Here is a 24433-nt window from a genome sequence, read left to right as displayed (position 1 = left end):
AAACAATCTTCAAAGATTTTGTTGCCGAAAAGCCATAACACCTTTACGGCCTTCATGCAGAGTTGAGTGTCTTTTTGATCTTCAAGCTAATGATCCGACCTGACAGAGAATTGACATTGTTTCCATTGTTAGCACTTGTGAAATGCACTTATATGCCTAAAATGTAGCATAACAACATGTGGGAACTGAAGCCTAAGGCCAGTCACCCTCCAGTATTTTAACTCGCTTGAACTTAACATGCATCCGCATAACAGATGTATGTCCTGTTTGATATTAAGCAATGTTTACTCACATTACAGCAGCGGCACTGGAAACCCTCAAGTCAATCACTTGTAAGTTCCGATGTAGAATTTTGGCTTTTATTGTCGAATGATGAAATAAACAAAAACAAACACACAAGGACGTTGAACTCCCTTTCTGATGGATCTGTATGGCTGCAGAAGTGCAACTCTACTAAAACTGAGTAATGATCCTCTGAAACCACACTGATAAAAATGATTCTGTGGTGAAGTAAATACTACAGAAAAAAATTCTACAGAAAAAAGTTAGTTCAGGCAAGAATAAAAAATTCTACATTAGTACTTGTAGAAATTAAAGCGTAAATATCAACATTATAAAATTAAGTAAAATTACTCTGATACTGGTGTTCCCATCATTCACTGGGCCTTGAATAATTAATAAAGTTTTTTTTTTTTTTTTTTTTTTGCTGTTTTCCAGTTGTATTTACACTGTTTTATCATTGCTTTTGATGTTAGGTTTAGTAACTTGCCATTTTGTGACATTTGGAGTTCATTTTCTACTTAAAATGACACATTCATTCTCAAAAAACAATCCATCAATGTTACTGTCATTGTGCATTGTGCACTAAGCATTGAGGTCTCTTGTGTTCAGGTGCCGCGTTACTTCTATTATGTAGATATGGTATTTACACTATATCCATTGTATTATTTACTTTGATGCTTGTAAGTAAAGCATATAAAAGCGTGGTTTAATTCAGTATTATATTGTTTGAGTAAAAAGTATTGCAAAGATTACTCAACCTTTACTGGCCAAGTTAAAATGACTTATTTTCTTTGTTAATTTTACTTAACTTAGTTAAGTAGAGTAGTGTGTATTTAATTCCATAAGTGACAAAAGTGCGCAAAAACTTGACAAAGAAAATTTAAGTAAATTTTACTCATTGTTTTTTTTTTTTTTTTCTCAGTGTTTTATTTTTTTCAGTTCTTGATCTCCGGGAGCAAAACATAAGGCGCCCAAAACAAAAAATTAAAATCAGTATTGTTTCTCTTATACAGCTGTGAGATGAAACAGAGACTTTTGTCTGCTCTCAAATGTTCTTCTGCATGTCTTTCTTTCATTAGTTGAAAAGAAATTAAGGTTTTTTGATGAAAACATTCTAGGATTATTCTCCTTATAGAGGACTTGTAGCAGTGCAGCTTCAAAGGGCTTTAAACGATAAAAGACAAGGAATAAGTGTCTTATCTAGAGAAACGATTGGTCATTTTCGAAAAAAATACAACTGTTTATGCTTTACAAACATGATCGCCTAGTACTTGCTCCCGCTTTCTGTATTCTTCAAAAAGCTTACGCCGTATGTCCTACGCTTTCCCTATTCTACTTGCGTAAAAAAAACTAACTGGTGCCGCGTTCATTCCGTAAGTAGAATAGGGAAGGCGTAGGACATACAGCGTAAGCGTTTTGAAGAATACGGAAAGCGGAAGCATGTACTAGGCAATCATTTGTGTTTATAAAGCATATACAGTTGTATTTATTTTCAAAAATGACAGATCGTTTCACTAGATAAGACCCTTTTTTCTTGTCTGGTATCATTTAAAGCCCTTTGAAGCTGCAATGAAACTGTAATTTTGAACTTCAAAAGTTTGAGTCCATTGAAGTCCACTGTATGGAGAATAATCCTGGAATGTTTTCATCAAAAACCTTAATTTCTTTTCGACTGATGAAAGAAAGACATGAACATCTTGGATAACATGGGGGTGAGTAAATTATCAGGAAAATTTAATTTCAACGTGGACTAATCCTTTAAAATGAATTTTGCCTTCCACATTTTATTGCTCTATACATACTGTAGCCTGTGCCTTGTCTAATTTGTTTCAAATGTTTAATATTGTTATAAATAGTTTAATATGTTCTGTGGAAATAAACTTTTAAATGATATTTCCAATTTAGTTGAAACATCTGCAATGAAATTGAAACTTCGAGCTGTGAACTCCTCAGATAACATTTCTGGAAATAATCCAAATATGAACATATTCTGGTTAACATCAGAATATTGTTTTGCATGTAAACCCTGTCATATGATGCAATCGTGAGAGTGACTAATACACAGACACAAAAACACTGTGATTACATTTTATGTCTTTGGATCAAATTTTATTTGTCGTTTTGTATTAAAAAGGCTTAAAATGAAACAGTTGTTGGAGAAGATGAGTGGTGTGATGTATGTTTGGCATAAAACATGTTTAGAAACAAAGTAAATATGATTTCCACAATAAATCATGCACAAAATCTAAACTGATGTCAATGTTAGTGGCTATGTAGTAAGAATGCCACTCTTTGAAGTTGACTTTTTACTAATTGACATAGTTAATAGAGAAGGAATACATTTAATATGTAGCAGATGAATACATTATATCATTGTTTGAGACAAATAACACGAAAAACAGCATGTTACAAACACTCCCTAGTCTACTTTATTCTGAACTTCTTCAGCAAAGCCCTCACCGATTACTGATCTTAAACGAACATTATTATTAATTCAGCGTGACAGGAATAATACTACCGTACACTACGAGTCTTACTGAGTAAATAACAAGACTAGACTGTCAAAACCTCTTCCTCCTGCTAGACAATAGTTAAGTAAATTGAAATGTCAACAAGAAAACATTCATAAATGCCTTCTCTCCAGACATTTTGGTGCCTGCTTGTCTGTGGAATGGAGTCACATGAAGCCGATATCAAGTGCTCATCATTTGTGCAAAACCAATTGATTTATTTTTGCCCAGCCACCAAGCGGAAGCAGTCTTATGTGGAGTACAATAAGCTCCGAAAATGCCATCTAAATCATTTTTGTTTTTGTTAATTATTATGTTTAACCTGTGCAGGACAGATTTTTGTAGCGTTTACAGGGACAGCTTGCACCCCATGAACAATGTTCCCTTTTTACAATTCCTGAATTAATACCCTGTAAAGTTTTAGAACAAAGACTATAAAAGCTTAAGAACCAGATGGCTTTTAAAGTTAGTTTACCCTCCATATGTGTTGTCAACCATGTTAAAACAGTGGGACACAAAGTGAATCAGTGGATTCAAATGTACATACGTTACATACATTGACCGTGAGTTATCTAGTAGCACTTCCGCTATAAGAAAGTACCTAGCCATAGCAACAGCACATTTGTGTTGTTTTCGCAACTGTTTATTTGGGTGCTTCTCCTTGGTCTCTGCCCTTAAAAATACTTAAAATGATAGTTCATTCATTAATGAAAATCTGTCATCATTAACACACCCTCATGTAGGAACTGTAGGACTTTCTTTCTTCCTTGCACCCCAAAAAGGAGATGTTTAGCCGAATGTTCATGCTGCTCTTTTTCATACATACATTTTCATACATACTGTGTGTGTTCCATGTCAGAAAGTCACACAGGTTTCTTACCACTCCTTCCCTCTTGTTCTTGCACTTACTTTTCCTTCTCACTGAGGATTATTCAGCGTCTGAGAGTAAAGCAGGTTACTTTGACTTCCTATCACCTAAGTGTCTTCAGGACCTTTTTAACATCTTTAAACAGACAAGGGCTGCCGAATGGCTCCTCACCCCTGACCCCTTTGATGGCGCCTGACTGCATCTTATTTTAGAAATGGCAAGCTTGTGTTAAACTGCTCTTGTCTTATTCACAAGCTTCAGGAATGCACAGTTTTCAAAGGCATAGAGCTTGCATTTTCCTGGCAAATTTACCCTGTCCCTTTACCCCCAAAATGGCAATCTTATTTTCTGTCTCAAAGCACTACTTTAGGAATAGAGTTGGATGGGGCCAATTGTCTGTGTAACATTATATAAAAGCAGAGGTGTAAAGTACTTGAGTAAATGTAATTAGTTACTGTACTTAAGTATCTTTTTGGCTATTTTGTAGTTGTACTGAGTATCAAAGATATTGGCAACTTGACTACATTTTTGAGCAAGTAAATGTACTTTTTACTCCACTCCACTGTGATGTGTAATGCAATTACAAATTACATTTTTCATGGCAGTTAACTTTTTCTGCAGCAGTTTGTTCCTGATATAAAGAAGTGATATCGCCATCTTAGGGCATTGAAGGTACTATATCTTGTGCATTTTGCCTTAACTCACCCAAACTTGTCAACAAGGCTACTTTACATGAATGTGAGTGTATTAGCAGGTAGTTGCTGATCGCAAATGTTTGATTTATTAGATGAGGAAATGACTGCAGCTGGCGATGAGGCTCAAACCAGCACATACAGTAGGCTTTGACTATTTAATTTTACTTAACATTATTTTATTTATCCGCTATTGACAAGACCATTTTTGCACTTGAGCTCAACTGAGACTTGAGAGTTTGAAGACGTTTAAAAGGTTGTTGTGACGACCTTGATTTATTGCAACATTGAGGTGTTCAGTTTTATTTTGATTTTAGAAAATAAACTTGATTTCTCATCTTACAAATCAATTGTTTCTTAATTTCACTGGCATGTCTCTCAGAGCATCTTTGAGCCTACATTCAGCATCAGTAAAATACTTAAGTACTGTTAAATTCAGATACTTTAAGACTTTTACTCAAGTCGTATTGGAATTGGTGACATTTGGAGTCATTTTTGATGTAAGGTATCAGTACTTTTACTCAAGTATGGTTTTCAGGAACTCTTTACACCTCTGTATAAAAGTCAAATTACAAATTGCTTTCTCTATCAGTGGTTTTGTATGTTGGTTTCAGATATCTAGTTGAAAAGAGTCTCAAATTACAACAATATTTGTTAAATTCCACAAGAGAACACTATAAAACTACAATGGCAAACAATCAGACAAGAGTTAACTAAGTAATAAAGGCAGATTTGAACCACACATTAACATCAGTTCAGGGCGAATTGCATTAAAAAAAAAAAAACATATGCCAGAGTAATGTTTTTTTAGAGTCCAAAAAAATGCTAATCAAACTAGAAAGAACTCTCACACTTTATAAAGGCTTCAAAAAAACGAATGACAGACCATGTGGTCTTCATCACAGCTAAATTCACATTAATGCATTTGGCAGATGATTTTGTCCAGAGTGAATTAGAGTACATTTTATTCAAGGCATATACTGTTATCAGTTTATGCATTCCCTGGGAATCTTGGCATTGCTAGCGCCATGCTCTACTGCCTGAGTTACAGGAATTTAGACTGGGGCAAGTTATCACATACTGTACGTTTTAAATGTTGAAATATTATACAATAAAATAGTAATATTATGTTATCCAAAACTGTTACTGTTTCATAATTGTTTTACTGATACATTTTTGCCGAAAACCCCATAATAGGCTGTTTAATGGCAGACGATTTGTGTGACAACTTGCCCCATATACTGTAGCCTGTTTACAATGAAATCAAAATGATCCCTATGTACTTTCTGAACAGACCTTCTGGGAGTATTGTGCATTTATCAATGTAAAAATACCAATGATAATAATAAATAAAGTGCATGATATGTCGAGACGCTCTTAAGTCAGCCTCCAAAACAGCCCCAAAACCAAATTAAAAAGTGTGTCTTGATATATAAATCACTCATTTACTAATCAGATTTCAGAATGATCATGGCTTCTGTGTATTAACACATTGTTAAACTAACTATGTATTAAAAAGCAGAAACACATTCTGACCATTTAGAGTTTTTATTAACCATGCAAACAACATAGGTAAAAAAAAACAGATGTTTGGGAGGATATGCTGCAGCTAGGCTCACCCAACAATGTTTGAACCATAAGCCCCTCCTATGATTAAATCAAAACAATCCCAAGTGGATTAGCATTAGCAACAGAATTTTCTGAATGGGCTATTAAAAGGTGCTCATTTTACTGCATCAGTTGCATTTAAGAGGTGCAACCTAAAAAGTATCAAAGTGCATACAGAGCTCAAAAGTTTTAAGACTGTATGAACATGGGGTGTGTCTTTGTTCGCTGAAGACACACCCACACCCCAAACTTGTTTACCCCACATGACCTTTTTTTCCCCAACCCAGTCTGTCCTTGTGAAAAATGTTCCCAGATTCTTGGGTAAATCAGGTCCTCATGGAGAAATAATACTTTGCAGAGTTCGACAAGGCCCTCATATCTGTGCACTTTCGCACAATGAAAGTGCGAGAGGTCATTTAGTCGATGTGCTAACCAATTTATATGGTTTGACGCAGTCCCTTATGTGCATACTTGTCTGCAACGATAAGATACTGCAGTGTAAGATATACTCAATCAAAAAACAGGCTGAGGATTTGTTAATTAGATTTATATAAAAAAAAATAATAATAATAATACAAAAATCCAGTTCTGAAATATATGGAAAGCCTCTTGTTTGAAATTAAGGAATGAATTTGAAACTTATTTCATGCTTGCAGGCTAAGAGCAATCTCCTTGTTCTTTTGCTATGTGAGTCATATAATCTGTTGGTGTATTTTTTATTTTTTTTATTTTTCAAATCAGTAGTGATATACAAACAATACATTTATTTATTATTAATTGTTTATTATTTATTTATTTCTATAGAAAGTAACACACAATGTAATGGTTATACATTTTAAAGAAAGTTCACTGAAGATCATTGTGACTCGTCCCTCAGTTAAAAAAAAAAAAGGGTTCACAATAAGAGATACTACAGAGGTTTATGGTAATGGCATAGCACCAGAACAGATGTCAAAATACTGTTTGAAAGTATAACCACAAAACTTAAAGGTGAATTGTGCAATTTCTGCAGCACTAGCATTACCAAATGTAATAGCAAAAACACTGTTTTAAAACAGTTTTCCAAACACTCCCACACTACCATTGGTCTGGGAATCAGATAGCCCTCGCCACAAACTCACACCAATGGTTGAGCCAGTGCTACTGTTGTCAGGCTGGTCAGGATTCTCAAACAAACAGCAATGCTATGCCATCGCCTAAGACACAGTATTTACAGTTATTTTAAATTGTAATGCTATTTCACAATATCCACAACCAAGGTCCTGTCCTCACTAGTTTGCTAATCTTTCCCTTTTTAGCCCACAAAAAGAAGGTCCCGCTTTGTTCTTTCGGGCAATACTGATTGGGCCCTATTAGTCCATCCACCAGGTACTTCTCTCCCAGACCTGGCTCCGGGAGAGGGCCTCGGTATCCTTCTTGCTCTCTGTGAATGATGTTTCCAGTGGGGATGAATTGGATCACACTTTGTCTGACCTCTCATCTGGGACTAAGTTGCCTAGGGAGACCGTACCGAACAGTCATAAGGCACTTAAACATCTCCATCATTTAAAGGTGGTGATGTAAGGAGGAGAAGCTCTCAATTTACCAGTCGACTTATGCCGATCAGGCATAACATTATGACCACCTTCTTAATACTGTGTTGGTCACACTTTTGCTGCCAAAACAGCCCTGACCCGTCGAGGCATAAGACTTCAATAGACCCCTGAAGGTGTGCTGTGGTATCTGCACCAAGATGTTAGCAGCAGATCCTTTAAATCCTGTAAGTTGCGAGGTGGGGCCTCCATGGATTGGAGTTGTTTATTAAGCACATCCCACAGATGCTCGATTGGATTGAGATCTGGGCAATTTGGAGGCCAAGTCAACACCTCAAACTCATTGTTGTGCTCCTCAAACCTCTCCTGAACCATTTTTGCTTCATGGCAGGGCACGTTATCCTGCTTAAAGAGGCTACAGCCACCAGGGAATACAGTTTCCATGAAAGGGTGTACATGTCCTGCAACAATGCTTACGTAGGTGGTACGTGTTAAAGTAACATCCACATGGATGGCAGTTCAAGGTTTCCCAGCAGAACATTGCCTAAAGCATCACACTGCCTCCGCCGGCTTGCCTTCTTCCCATAGTGCATCCTGGTGCCATGTGTTCCCCAGGTAAGTGATGAACATGCACCCGGCCATCCACGTGATGTAAAAGAAAATGTGATTCATCAGACCAGGCCACCTTCTATTGCTCCTTGGTCCAGTTCTGATGCTCACGTGCCCACTTTCAGTGGTGGACAGGGGTCAGCATGGGCACCCTGACTGGTCTGTGGCTCTGCAACCCCATACGCAACAAACTGTGATGCACTGTGTATTCTGACACCTTTCTATCAGAACCAGCATTAACTTCTTGAGCAATTTGAGCTACAGTAGCTCGTCTGTTGAATCGGACCACACTGCCCAGCCTTCGCTCCCCATGTGCATCAATGAGCCTTGGCCACCCATGACCCTGTCGCCGGTTCACCACTGTTCCCTCCTTGGACCACTTTTGATAGATACTGACCACTGCAGACCGGGAACACCCCACAAGAGCTGCAGTTTTAGAGATGCTCCGACCCAGTCGTCTAGCCATCACAATTTGGCCCTTGTCAAACTCACTCAAATCCTTACGCTTGCCCATTTTTCCTGCTTCTAACACATAAACTTTGAGGACAAAATGTTCACTTGCTGCCTAATATATCCACCCACTAACAGGTGCCATGATGAAGAGATAATCAGTGTTATTCACTTCACCTGTCAGTGGTCATAATGTAATGCCTGATCGGTGCATGAACCTATGGTCATGATAATGACCGAAAGAATGAGATTGCCGGTAATGAGTTTTCTCCACAGGGTGTCTGAGCATCTAGAATGCCTTGCCCCATAGACTTCAACTGTAAATGCATTTTTGCTTGCTTTTACAAGCAAAGGTACAAGTCCAACTTTTCTGTCATAATCAACGATGTAATAAAAGCCATCAATAGAGCTTAACCTGGAGTATTCTTCAAATTTTGTGATGCATTTGTCTTCTGTTTGTATCTCAGATTCATCAAAAACTCATGACATTCCAGGAATTTATATATATTTTTTAAAACATCCGTTTACACGCTATATATAGCAAGTACAGGTCTGTGAAATCACTTAAGCCCTAAGGGTCATTTGGGATTTTAACTTTCTGCTTGAACAAAAGAGAGGCTTGCATAGCAAATTAAGGCACAGAGCACACACTGGTGGTTCAAAAAATTTGACAGTTCAATGATTTTCTTTTAAACTGAGCTGACATTTTTTCCGGTGTTAGTATAGTTTAGCTTATGGCTTAAAATTCAGAAAACTAGAAAAAAACTATTTCTTGCTTATTCCCTCTAAGGCTCTGTAAAATAGTGTCTGAGGTGTAATCAAAACATTGCTCTTTGTTTGAGTACCCAGATCTACTCAGCAGTTGGTGTAAGTTTTGGGCGGGGCTATCTGTTTGACTGACCAATGGAAGTGCTCAGGGAAACCCGTTTGACAACAGTCAGTGTTTTTGCATATCTGTTACATCCCCCCAACTTAAATTGCTTATGTTAGTTCACAATGAGCATATCTTAAAATGTCTTGTCTGAGCTTCTGAGGTAGTTGATCCAGACTGATATATCATCAAGATTACACAGTCTAGATCCATCACATGGCAGGATTTCCCTGGAAGCCTGGGAGTACTGAGAAACCAGGGAGTTATCTTCAAGTGAAAAAAGAAACAGAGGGACTGACCTGTGGTTAATCGTAACTCCATATGCTCGTATGTGGGAGCCGATGAACCATGAGCACTCAAGGCTTTATTGTTAATCTGAGGTCAGGTTCAACTTCAACACTTCAGCACCTCTGTTTCAGTAGCCGACGAGGGGCTTCCTGTTGCCAATTGCTTATGTCCAGCTGTTACACAGCTGAGAAGTCAAACCCAGCAGGAGAGCTCTAAGAGCCAAGACTGTCTGTATATACCCTGGGAATTCCCACAATTGTTCTGGCTGAGGTCTCTGCATCACTGTTTATATGAGAGGACCAGTGACCACCGCTTCTTAAAATAGCCACTTCCAGATCAAATGCAGGAAATCGCCATCGTGGCTCCTCGGCAAGTGACACTAACTTTAGTAAAACAATGGCTATAAGATTAAGTCACCTCATTTGTCACTTGGTTTTTTTTGTGTCTTAAAGGAATGGTTGACAATTCGAAACAAAATCATACATTATTAAAATATATAGTATCGCTAAGGAGTCCTGCATGTTCTGTTATTGTTTTTAAAAAATTTTTTAAATTCAATTTTTAAATTAGTTTTTGAAGAAGTATCTTATGCTCAAAAAACATTTCTTATTATCAATATCCATGTTTCCATCCAAAGTTGTGAATTTAATGTGTGAAATATTGGAATATCACATAAAACATTTGTGAATAAAGCAGCATTTCCATCTCATGGTTTCAAGAGAACAAAATTGTGGCACAAAATATATTAAATATAAATGCAAGTTGGTGCAATCTTTTTTCTACATTATAAATGACTTGCACCTCAGACCGTGCAGAAAAAAATGCAATAAACTCAGTCATGTAATCTTGCATTTGGATGCTGCTGTTTGGGAACACAATCGTGTGAGACACTTTTGGGAGGGAATTAAACCAAAACTAATTCATTTTGATGACTCAGTCATTTCAGAATTATCAAACCATCATTTGAGATGATGTTCAGTGAAATTAGTCCAGTTATCCAATCACATCCAGTGTTGAAGCAAAGTCAAGTGAGTTTTTTAATGTGCATCAAGTGATTTTCTTTTTCAGTAAATGTATTTCCAGTGAAGTTTATGCTCATGTCTTCTTATTGATTGAAAAAAAATATCCACCTCAGTTGAGAGAATAGGTTTTTTAAGCATTTTTATGATTTATGCACATGTTGGCATCTCCATCCAGTGGTTTTCAAAATTCACATGAAAACAGGTAGATGGAAACTTAGCTAATGTTAAAAACAGTTGTGCAGCCATGAGTTTTTTTTTTTATTTTTTTATATATATTCTTTGATGAAAAGAGCTTAAAAGAACAGTAATTGATCAAATTAATGCATCCTTGCTGAATAAAAGTATTCTTTAAGAACATTTTTACTGATAACAAATGGAGTTTATATACAGTGAAATATTTTGGATTTAAAACGACAAATTTTGCCAAAAGGCAATGCATTTCCAGCAGTAAAATATTTTACGTACAATAATGGTATGACTTCAATTATAAACATTACATCAAAAAAAAAAAAAAATTGTATGGCTTTAGGAAACTTGTGTTTCATAAGAAAAAGTAAAAACAACAGCACTTGAGTTTGTAACGACATGAGGTTGAGTAAATAATGACAGAATATTCATATTCGGGGTGAACTATGCCTTAAACATTTCGAATGTCACCAGATAAAAACCACATGACCTATGCTTCATCAAATGATTATAAACAGATCTGAAGGTTCCCACAGAACTGAGAAATGTAGTGCAAATTGCTTCACATCATTCCAACATATATTAAAATGGTTAAAATGACACATTATAAAAAAACCGCAATCATTGTACTTCTGTCCAAAGCAATAAATGTGCACTTCTAGCAACTATGCCATTCATTTATTCTGTTGGGTACAGAGGTCATAAAGCAGAGTGAAAAGTGAAGTCTAGACACATAAAAAAAAAAGCCACAATGGTTGGTGGTGGTTGAGATAGAAAGCTTACCTGCGTCAGCCAGTTTAATGTTACAAAACTCCCATTTAGATTTCACTGGCATATAATAATAGTAAATAAACATAATTTACAAATAAATACATTATATAGTAATAATAAAAAAACAATTATTATTGTATTTTTTTACTTAGGCTTGACACTTGACACTGTCAAGGGTGGCACTGGCCCACTCAGGTTGACAGCTGGTCCACCCAATCAAATAAGATACAAAATTATTATTTTGAGGAAAAGGATAAAATTGTCATACATACATGACAATAATAATTGCTCAACATGAATTTAGTGGATGTACCTCCCGAAACTTTGCAGCATGTGTATGTGGCCACTACGATCAAAACAATAGATATACTTAAATTCTGATTTATATTACCTAGAAATCATGCAAAAAGCATTCACTTTATCACTAAATGTTGTCATTCATCTTAGACATTTGTGAGATCATGTAATCCCAATGAACTGTGATTGGCTACATTGTTCAACGCTGCAAAGAAATACTGTAAATAGAAACCTTTGTCGCTCCGTATATATTATTACCTTTGTTTATTGTTCTTATTCTGTTTACAATTGGCTGACAATAAGTCAAATTAAACTAATCTTAATTGTCAAATAATTTTTATACGGAAGAGGATTAGGGCCAAGCAATAATAAAAAAATAAATTTCGAGAAAAAAGTTGAAAGAAAATGTTGAGAATAAGCTCATTAAATTACGAGAAAAAAGTCGTTAAATTACGAGAACAAATTCGTTAAATTATGAGAAAAATGTCGTTAAATTTCGAGAAAAAAGTCGAGATAAAATGTTGAGAATAAACTCATTAAATTATGAGAAAAAAGTTGTTAAATTACAAGAACAAATTCGTTAAATTATGAGAAATGTTAAATTTCGAGAAAAAAGTCGAGATAAAATGTTTAGAATAAACTCATTAAATTATAAGAAAAAAGTTGTTAAATTACAAGAACAAATTCGTTAAATTATGAGAAAAATTTAGTTAAATTTCGAGAAAAAAGTCGAGATAAAATGTTGAGAATAAACTCATTAAATTATGAGGAAAAATTCTAGATAAAATGTTGAGAATAAACTCATTAAATTATGAGAAAAAAGTTGTTAAATTTCGAGAACAAATTTGTTAAATTATGAGAAAAATGTAGTTAAATTTCGAGAAAAAAGTCGAGATAAAATGTTGAGAATAAACTCATTAAATTATGAGGAAAAATTCTAGATAAAATGCTGAGAATAAACTCATTAAATTATGAGAAAAAAGTTGTTAAATTTCGAGAACAAATTTGTTAAATTATGAGAAAAATGTTGTTAAATTTCGAGAAAAAAGTCGAGATAAAATGTTGAGAATAAACTCATTAAATTATGAGAAAAAAGTTGTTAAATTAAGAGAACAAATTCGTTAAATTATGAGAAAAATGTAGTTAAATTTCGAGAAAAAAGTCGAGATAAAATGTTGAGAATAAACTCATTAAATTATGAGGAAAAAGTCGAGATAAAATGTTGAGAATAAACTCATTAAATTATAAGAAAAAAGTTGTTAAATTATAAGAAAAAAGTTGTTAAATTACAAGAAAAAAATCGTTAAATTATGAGAAAAATGTAGTTAAATTTCGAGAAAAAAGTTGAGAAAATGTTGAGAATAAACTCATTAAATTATGAGAAAAAAGTTGTTAAATGACGAATTTGTTCTCATAATTTAACGACTTTTTTCTCGTAATTTAATGATTTTTTTCTCGTAATTTAACATCTTTAATCTTTTTTTTATTTATTATTGCTTGGCCCTAATCCTCTTCCGTAATTTTTAGCCCATGTAGGCCTATTGTAAATGAAATTTGAGAGTTAGCATTGAGGTCCACCCTATTTCACCAAGGTCCACTCACTTTAAAATTTCTGGCCTCGCCACTGCTTCTGCTGTTGGTAAGAAGGTGTCTAGTGATTTTAAAGGCATACTGTATATAAACTCTTAAAAAAAAGGCAAACATTTATCCCTAATCCTGTATAATAGCCTACCTTGTTAAAGAGATTAGAGAAAATAATCAAGCACTGGATTATGTCTCATTCCCATGGCTCACATCAAAATACTGATACTCATGCCATTAGAGGAGCTGTGGTTTACAACTTATTGGTAGACGAATACAGAGTCAACATATGTACTGAATTCCCATATAAAGCCCTCTTAAAAACATCCTCTTATAAAACATGCTCTTTTAAGTAAAATAAAACCATTTCATTGCTAACAGAAATGTAATAAGGCTAGGTCTCAGAGATCAGACCCAGATGCATTTGTCTTTATTAAAAACATACATATGGAAACCTCAGATAACAATTTACATCCATTATGTCTTGACCCAAGTACACCCATTCCATAGAGATGAGCAAGAGTCGCTGTTATAACTTTCAAGATGTATTATGCTTTCGTATGTTGGTTTTCACTTGTCCTTAATGATCTAATAATACATCTGTTAAACAACACAAATTAATGACTAAATGATTAAATATGACTAAATATTACACAGTGTGCCTGGGGGGCCTGATAACTCATGCTTGCCACCATACTTCCTATTTGAAAAAATTGAAACACTTTTTAACCATGCCTAATTTTTCTAAGTACAAAAGGCAGTGACTCATTTGAGCTGACGCATGTGTGAAGTATTTAATTTAACTCTGATTCATATGCTCACATTTTCTAACTGACATTTTCTGAGAAACTAAAGGAGAATAACAAGATGACCAAGTTTTAATAAGAACCTTATAACAGTAATACATAAAAGCAAGTTGTGACTGAATGGGTTATGTTGTCAGACTGGTGGTGTGAGCAAAAAAAATAAAAGTGCAGGATCACTCCTAACTTTGAGAACAGTGATGCCCCTGGGGTAGATGGTTCTTTACAACAAGGTGACAAGAACACAAACCATGTTCACAGGATGCCTTTCATTTTGTAAAGACAACTAATCTTAAATTGACAAATGACATGATCCAACCATTCATTGTCAGTCTGCTTCACTAAAAGTATTTTTCTTTACCATTTTATTTTCCAAGACTTGTTTCTTCAAGATCAATCCATCCCATCAAATCCCCCCCAAAAAATATATAAAAGTAATTACACACACATATATAATTATGTGTATGTATATACACTCACCAGCCACTGTAACGAAAATATTCAATCATCCCAGCAACTCAATGCATTTTGGCATCCAGGCATAGTCAAGACGACCTGCTGAAGTTCAAAATGAGCATCAGAATGGGGAAGAAAGGTGATTTAAGTGACTTTGAACGTGGCATGGTTGTTGCTGCCAAACTGTCTGGTCTGAGTATTTCAGAAACTGTTGATCTACTGGGATTTTCACGTGCAACCATCGCCAGGGTTTACAGAGAATGGTCCGAAAAAGAGAAAATATCCAGTGAGTGTCAGTTCTGGGGGGTGAAAATGCTTTGTCAGAGGCCAGAGGTCAGAGGAGAATTGCTAGACTGGTTTGAGCAGATAGAAATGCAACAGTAACTCAGATATCTTCTCGTTACAACCGAGGTCTGCAGAAGAGCATCTCTGTACGCACAACATGTCAAACCTTGAAGCAGATGGGCTACAGCAGCAGAAGAACACACCGGGTGCCAGCTAAGAACAGCAAACTGAGGCTACAATTCACACAGGCTCACCAAAATTGGACAATAGAAGATTGGAAAAAGCGTTGCCTGGTCTGACGAGTCTCTGATGTGACAGGGTCAGAATTTGGCGTAAACACACTTTGAATTTGGCACACTTCGGGCACCTTTGATCATCGTTTAAATCCCACAGCTTATTTGAGTATTGTTGCTGACCATGTTTATCACTTTATGACCACAGTGAACCCATCTTCTGATGGCTACATCCAGCAGGATAACACACCATGTCACAAAGCTCAAATCATCTCAAACTGGTTTCTTGAACATGACGAATTCATTAAACTCAAATGGCCTCTTCAGTCACCAGTGAGCATCTCAATCCAACAGAGCAACTTTGGGATGTGGTGGAACGGGAGATTTGCATCATGGATGTGCAGCTGACAAATCTGCAGCAAATGCATGATGCTATCATGTCAATATGAACCAAAATATCTGAGGAATGATTCCAGCACCTTCTTTTCCACAAAGAATTCTAAAGGCAAAAGTGGGTCCAACCCGGTACTAGTCTCAGCCTCAGAAGTCACATCCATGGACCGTTGGCTGAACGTCCGATGCATATGGCACACCTAACTGGAAACACTTCAGGATTTTCGAAGTCCTCATCTGGTTGGTTGAATTCTACAAGATGTCCGGGAGACAGGTGTTGCGTTCTTTGACGCTCCGCCTGAAAACAAATGCCTTGACGCCAAACCGGCTCGTGGAAGAGGAATGCCGTCGTGTTTACAACTATGAAAATGACCGCTTTCCAGAATCAACTAAATGCTGGATTTTCAAAAGAAAGTTTGAAATTTGTGACTCCATTGTTGCAGTAAACTTGCACAACATTCCTGAACGAATAATTTTTTAGATGCACACCATTGTGCTATCGTAGGGATATTGACTTTTTCACGCCCCAAACATGATACGAAACAAAACTGTGTTGCGTTACATGTCAGTCAAACGTCCTCTTGGGTCATTGGTTTTAGTGACTTGGCCATTGAAAGCTGTGAAAGAGTCATTTTTGATTCTTTTAAAAGTGCCCTAGAATCAAAAATTGAATTTACCTCGGCATAGTTAAATAACAAGAGTTCAGTACATGGAAAAGACATACATTGAGTTTCAAACTCCATTGTTTCCTCCTTCTTATGTAAATCTAATTTTTTAAAAAGACTTCCGGAAAACACGCGGATCTCAACATAACACCGACTGTTACATAACAGTCGGGATCATTAATATGTATGACCCCAATATTTGCATATATGCCAGTCCATGTTCAAGGCATTAGACAAGGAAAGGCAGTATTAACGTCTGGATCTGTGCACAGACAAGGTAAGCAAGCAAGAACAACAGCGAAAAATGGCAGATGGAGCAATAATAACTAACATGTGATAGTGATATTTGTAAATTGTCTTTCTAAATGTTTCGTTAGCATGTTGCTAATGTACTGTTAAATGTGGTTAAAGTTACCATCGTTTCTTACTGTATTCACGGAGACAAGAGCCGTCGTTATTTTTTATTATTAAACACTTGCAGTCTGTATAATTCATAAACACAACTTCATTCTTTATTAATCTCTCCAACAGTGTAGCATTAGCCGTTAGCCACAGAGCACAGCCTCAAACTCAAATGTAAACATCAAAATAAATACTTTACTCTCATAATTCGAAGCATGCATACAGCATGCATGACGAACATCTTGTAAAGATCCATTTGAGGGTTATATTAGCTGTGTGAACTTTGTAAATGCACTGTAACATAGTCGAGAGCTCGTGTGGCAGGGAGCAGGCGAATTAAAGGGGCGGCGCTGCCAAAATCAGTGTATAGTTAATGATGCCCCAAAATAGGCAGTTAAAAAAATTTATTTAAAAAAAATCTATGGGGTATTTTGAGTTGAAACTTCACAGACACATTCAGGAGACACCTTAGACTTATATTACATCTTGTGAAAAAGCAAAAGTTTTTTTAAATATGTATAACTTGATAAAAAATAATATATTTTTAGATATTTAAATTTTGATATTCTTTTTATACATCTTATATATAAAAAGAAAGAAATGTTATAGACTGTAAAAAGTGCTCAAAATTAGGTCAGGCTATGACCCACATGCAATAATGTGCTAAAATAAATCATATCAACTACAATAAACACTGAATGTTTTATAAAAGTGCAAATGCTTAACAATATTCGTCAAGGACTTAGACTGACCGTCTTCCATGGTTCATCATCTCCAACAGCTAATTTTCATTCTCCCTCCATAGGGCATGGACCAGTTCATGAATTACCAAACCAGAGACATGGCCATTTAAAACGTAATCAGGCATTTCCACTACAAAAGAGTCATTGAGCCTTTAATCCAATAATATAAATCGTGCTCTCACATGGACTAAAGGCATAATCATATTAAACATCTTGTGTGATCAAATGTCAATGTGATGACAATCTTGTTTCTTAAACTGGGAGCTCTGCAGATCATTTAAAGCTCAAGTTCCTGTGGTTTAGTCTCTTCTGCCTGCCAAATACTGTGCATAATTACGTTTGCGACGGATCTCACTGTTTTTCAACAAATCCTAGTTATGGGCCTTCCTCTCTTAACATAAGCCTATTTCCACAAAAATCCGGCAGCTTTAGTTAATGGGTTACACAAAGATTTGTTAATTACCAAGATCAATATCATGCCAAATTGTTCAACAAATGCAACAATGTGTCACTTGTTTGCAGTGCGCTTCATTGCACATATATCACATTACAGCAAGCGCTATTGCAACACAAGCCCAAGGCTGAAACCGGAGGCCTTGACAACAAGTAAAATGACAGTTACAGCCTTTGGGCAGCACACGAATCGAAGGCGTGTGCGAGTTATTTTGGACCGTGTGGATTTTGCGAATCAAAAATTGATCAGGTCTCTGTGTTGGCTTGTTTGCAGCCGCCAGAATGCATAAAAAAAGTTGCATTTATGAGACATTCCTGATGTAAGTTGTTTTTATTGGAAAACCGTAAGTCCCACCACCACTCATAATTCAAAACATTAGTCCAAGTAAAAAGGTAAATACTATAAATCAAGATGTAAGAAATGGGGTTTGGGGTGAAAGCACAGCATGAGTAAACATGAGAGGAAAAGGTCCTAAAACATCATTAGGACTCAAGCTGAGCTGAAGGAACCTTGAAACATGACATATCACATACAGCTGAATGAGAGTTGAGAGAGATGATTTAATGGGAAATGAACCTCTTAGAGAGAGGTGAACTCCCAACACTATATATTTTAAGATTAATATGATACAACCATGTAAATTTGTCCCACAGACTATCAAACTGACTTTAAAATAAAAAAGGTTCAGATGCACACGTTGCCAAAAGTAAGAGCAAACAGGTGTAGTGATTCAGTTCTCTCGCTCAAGTTTTATGGGCGACTTTTATCTCAATTGGCAAAACAGCTGATAATACTGTGAGCTACGTGAGTCCGCTACTTAATCGGATAAAGGCGACAATTATGCTACTTCAATGCAACGCCTCCGAGTTTTCCTATGTGCCCCACATATGTGTTGTAGAATGTATGGAAATGCACTCTCACAGGCTTTGAGGAGTTTGCCTTGACAGATCAGTGAGCTCTCAGGTAGCTTTTTTTCCTGAGAAGTTCTTAAGAAAGGTCAGAGGAGATATTTCAGGGCCTGGCTTCAAAGTAAACAGTAAAACGATGACAGGATTCCAGAGAGAGTACATGGATATTTCAGGTCCACAGGAAACAATACGCCCAATTCGACTGAGCGCAACATATGTATCTGAAGTTCATCTGCAGGACGTTAAAATACTAAAGTAACACGTCGACGTATAATCTTAGCTTTAAAGCAAACGTGATTATTTTCAAAAAGAAAAGCTAAAAGAACCCACAAATATGTTGGGCTACGCAGTGATGCTCGCCAAATTAAGAGACGGTTCACCCAAAAATGACAATTCTGTCATCATTTCTTCACCCTTTCTTCACTTCTTCCGTGGAACACAAAAGAAAATATTTTCATGAACTGTACTGTTCGTTCATGTCAGTGCAATTGCAATGAATGGAGGCTGGAGCAGCATTATCGAAAAAAAAAATCAGCATTATAGTTCTCAATATGTGAAATCACCATATGTGAAATCTTTTGAAGTCATATGGTAATTTTGTATGGGGAACAGACCAAAATTTTAGTAATTCATGGAAAATCTTCTCTTTCAGTGAGCTGTTAACTGCTGTAACTGGATCATTGGATTAGCCAATCAAATCACTCACAGAACTGGATTGAATGCTTAGTTGAAAAGATCAGATTCAAAATGAAGAGTCAATTATGAATCTAACCGCTAGTTCTTTCATGAACATGCCTAGGTGAGCTTAAATCGAGATTTTTACTGAATAATGACTTACATTTGGTTCTGTTAGTCGAATAATGCTATTGCACAGCTCCTTTTGAATAATGTATAACAGTAGGAGGCAGGGGTGTAACGGCACACGTATTCGTACCAAAAATTTTGGTACACGTGTACCAACCGTTACCAACGAATACAGAATTGTAGCCCATTAACCTCTTCACTTTTACCCACCATCAACCACCAATAATCGCAGTAAGTGTTTTGTTACTTTCGATAAGAAAGATGTCTCATCCCTCAAATCCTGTAAATTTCAGCTTGAAATTCAAACAATAAATGCAGTTTTGTCACTCTTTGATGTGGCGTGATCGTGAGTGAATGCGATCATCTCTTCCTCTTTAATACTAGTTACATAATAAACATAGCCGTAATGAACATCTGAAGGTATGTTGAAAGATACAGTACAACTTACTGAAACGCATCTTGTGTAATCACTCAATAAGCGTTTTAACTGCGGAATAAAACTGCTTGTACTCATATCACGTAGCATTTACCTCAGAAATGCCATTCAGTGTCCACAGCTTGTTAGTTCGCTACAGAAATTAACTCTTTTACTACATATATGCACTGTATTAGCCTATATATTCATTATATTTTACTTAACCTGTCTTGATTATTTAATGTATATGTATAATGCAGGTTTAAATAAATCTAAATTTATGATGGCCACTGTGTAAAAGTACATATTTTAACATCGAATTTGAGTAGAAACAGATTTTGAAGTTGATGCAAAAACTGGCTTATATGCAATTTACATATTTTTATGAATGTTGATTATTATATCTAAAAATAAATGGCAAATAATTTAATAATTTGGGCTCTGTTGTTAATTGTAACCTTTAATTATTGTTAATTTAAACCTATTATAGTAATGTGCAAGAAAGGGCTCCCTGTATATAGTTTACAGCATTTTTAAAATTTTAATAATTGAATTTATTTAAAGACAGACACACAATTTGTTCAGTAAACCACTGTTTAATAAAAAATAAAAAAAGCAATTTTATGTTTAGTTTTATCCCTCCTGCTGTACCGAATCTGTACCAAACCGTGACTTCAATACCGAGGTACATACTGAAATGTCATTTTTGTGTACCGTTACACCCCTAGGAGGTCATTTATGTTCCACAGTATGTCATACAAGTTTGAAATCACATGAGGTTGAGAAAAGGATGACAGAAGTTTAATTCTGGGTGAATTATTCCTTTAAATGAAGGTTTCAAGTTATTTCTGCTTAATGCTTGATTATAATGCTACTGTTAGGGCTTTGTGGGGAGAATAAGAAACAGAGCTAAAAGCAAAAAAGTTGTCCAAATAAAAAGCATGACGAATCTGTGAAAACATTAAAGGCCCAAACAGTATGCAAGCCGTTTTGAAAAATCCCTGAAGCTTTAAAAAATAGGGCTTGCGAAGGGAGGTGACCCTAATTCAGAATGAGATTATGTCAGAGGATATAATTAAACTCTGACACCATTTGGGTGTCAGACTAAAACACAACAACAACAACAATGACACATCAACAAACAGCAGCAGAGAATTGGAGGAAGGCGGTGATGTCATGCAAAGAAGGGGAGGGGTTTGCTGAGCTAAAACTCAAAAGCCAGGTGACGGACCACTCAGAGGCCCTGCTCTAAAATGAGCTGGCTAAAATACCAATATTTTATTTGTGATTATGAGTAATACTTGCCAGTGGTAAAGTAAATCAATACACAAAAGTGACAAAAACTAATCCAGTGACTCAGATATAGACAATCATAAATAAACGATATGATAAAATCGTTTTGTTTTTTTTTGGCAGGGTTTCATAAAAAAGTACCTAATTTTGTGCTTTTTCAGCGCATGTTGTGAACGCACACCTGGTTTCCATTTTCAGCCAAACAGCTTTACATAATTAAAGATGTCGGAAAAAGAGGTATGCCCCACCTTATATAAAAGACACAACAATCAAACTAAAGCGCACGAAACATGCATAAACAAGGGCTCAATTTGGAAAAGAAAAACCCAAAAAAACAAAGGAGTCTCGTTCTTGCGCTTTAAATAGTTATATATAAAAATAGTGTGGTGGTTGATTAACAAGGTTAATCGCTGCTTAATATGCGTTCAATCTCCTCCAGTCTCTTCAAGGCAGCCGCCCTTTTCTTTTCTATATCTTTAATCTCTTTTGTGGATTTGCTGTTAGTCCTCTTGTCATGCTGGCCCGCATCCAACTTCTTTGATTGGCCGTGGCCCTGGCCGTTGACGCTGTCTGTGGGGGAGGATTTCCTCAAATTCTTCTCTTTCCTGGCCCCCTCCCCTGCTCCTGAAGCAACTCCCTGCCCTTCCTCCTCCTCCTTTTTGCCCTGTTGATGTTGCTCTTGCTGTTTGTCTGCCACACTATCGCCCTCTGTCTGCACAATCGGCTGCCCCGCGGCACTCATGGCGGCCATTTTGTTGCGTACGATAGTGAGGTGCCGCCGGATGTACTCTTCGTGTGGCGCCATGGCGAGTGTCTCCACCAGACAGCGTTCGGCACGCTGGAGCTCCCGTTCTTCGAAGTACACCACGCAGAGGTTGTGCTTGGCCTGCACGTTGCTGGGATCCATGTTTAAGATGCGTTCGAAACAGGCCTTGGCACCGAGCGTATCCTTGCGGTGGTTCATGAGGATGTCTCCCTTGAGGATGAGGCCTTTGACATGCTCTGGGTGGTAACGCAGCAGTTCTTCAAGCACCGGGAGGGCATCCAGTTCACGCTGCGACTGAGAGTAGAGCAGGGCCAGGTTAAACAAAGCACTGCGGAAGCCGGGTTGCAGTCGAATGGCCTCCCGCATCCAGTGCTCAGCCTCTTCGTTCTCATTAGCATCCATCGCCAGCATGCCCAGGTTAAAATAGCCGTTAGCATCGTCCGGTTCCTCTTTCACATAGGTGAGAAAGCGACGGTTGGCTTCTGGACGAAATTTTGCCTCGCCTAAAAAGAAGAAAATTGAGAGATTAGTCTTAGAATTGCTAATAGCTCATTTGGTTTTCCAATGTTATCATAAATGGCATTGAGTAACATGACATTTTACTGGTATTGAGTGAAAAATTTTAATTTGAAAGTGAACTAATCCTTTAACTTAACCCTTTAACTATAAAACATAGGTTATTTAGATTATTTCACCCAAAAATGAAAATTCTGTCATTAATTATTCACCCTTATGTCGTTCAACACCCGTAAAACCTTTGTTAATCTTCGGAACACAAAATATTTTAGTTGAAATCCGATGGCTCCGTGGGGCCTGCATAGGGAGCAATGACATTTCATCTCTAAAAACATGTACTAAAAACATATTTTTGGTGCGCCAAAAAAAACGAAATAACAACTTATTTAGTGATGGCCGATTTCAAAACACTGCTTCAGGAAGCTTCGGAGCGTTATGAATCAGCGTGTTGAATCATGATTCGGATTGCGCGTCAAACCACCAAACTGCTGAAATCATGTGACTTTGGCGCTCCGAACCGCTGATTTGAGATGCTGATTCATAATGCTCTGAATCATCATGAAGCAGTGTTTTGAAATTGGCCATCACTATATAAGTTATTTTGTTTTTTTGGCGCACCAAAAATATTCTCATCGCTTTATAATATTAATATTGAACCACTGTACTCACATGAACTGATTTAAATATGTTTTTAGTACCTTTATGGATCTTGAGAGAGGAAATGTCATTGCTGGCTATGCAGGCCTCACTGAGCCATCGGATGTCATCTAAAATATCTTAATTTGTGTTCCGAAGATTAACAAAGGTCTTACAGGTGTTGAACGACATGAGGGTGAGTAATAAATTACATTATTTTCATTTTTGGGTGAACTAACCCTTTAACTTTAAAACATAGGTTATTTCAATTAAGTTAAAGGATTAGTTCACTTTCAAATTAAAATTTCCTGGATTGTGTTGTGATTTCCATTACAGTAGCATTCCTGTATGTGATGCAGTGCCGTCTAAGGGCCTGAAGATCACGGGCATCCAGTATGGTTTTCCGGCCTTGACCCTTACGCACAGAGATTGTTCCAGATTCTCTGAATCTTTGGATGATATTATGCACTGTAGATGATGATAACTTCAAACTCTTTGCAATTTTTCTCTGAGAAACTCCTTTCTGATATTGCTCCACTATTTTTTGCCGCAGCATTGGGGGAATTGGTGATCCTCTGCCCATCTTGACTTCTGAGAGACACCGCCACTCTGAGAGGCTCTTTTCATACCCAATCATGTTGCCAATTGACCTAATAAGGTGCAAATTGGTCCTCAAGCTGTTCCTTATATGTACATTTAACTTTTCCGGCCTCTTACTGCTACCTGTCCCAACATGAAATCCAAAATAAGCCAATATTTGGCATGACATTTCAAAATGTCTCACTTTCAACATTTGATATGTTATCTATATTCTATTGTGAATAAAATATAAGTTTATGAGATTTGTAAATTATTTCATTCCTTTTTTATTCACAATTTGTACAGTGTCCCAACTTTTTTGGAATCGGGTTTGTAAATGTGCCCAAAAGCCTTACAATGCTATCTGTTCTTTGACTTTGTAACAAGATCTACATTGTTCACCATCCTATGTTGCAACAATAAGGTCAGAATAAGGGTAAGGAGTGTCGGTCAGCTTTTTATTACCCCATGAAGAATAACTACTGTAGGGCAAAAGTGGGGAAACCGTGGAAAGC

General features: G+C 36.5%; 1 protein-coding gene across 2 annotated transcripts in view; it reads right to left on the bottom strand.

The window, feature by feature from the left end:
• Positions 1-18293: 18293 nt before the first annotated feature.
• Positions 18294-24433, bottom strand: part of tmtc3 (transmembrane O-mannosyltransferase targeting cadherins 3) — a 44640-nt gene continuing 38500 nt past the window's right edge. For both annotated transcript variants that reach the window (XM_067379922.1, XM_067379923.1), the window contains exon 14: positions 18294-22690. In XM_067379922.1, the coding sequence (XP_067236023.1) occupies positions 21825-22690 (866 nt within the window). In that variant the 3' untranslated portion in view covers positions 18294-21824. The remainder of the gene's footprint in view (positions 22691-24433) is intronic.

This window comes from Chanodichthys erythropterus, chromosome 24, assembly GCF_024489055.1.
Source record: "Chanodichthys erythropterus isolate Z2021 chromosome 24, ASM2448905v1, whole genome shotgun sequence".
NCBI lineage: Eukaryota > Metazoa > Chordata > Actinopteri > Cypriniformes > Xenocyprididae > Chanodichthys > Chanodichthys erythropterus.
The sequence above is the reverse complement of the archived record's forward strand: the minus strand, read 5'-3'. Positions and strand labels throughout refer to the sequence as shown.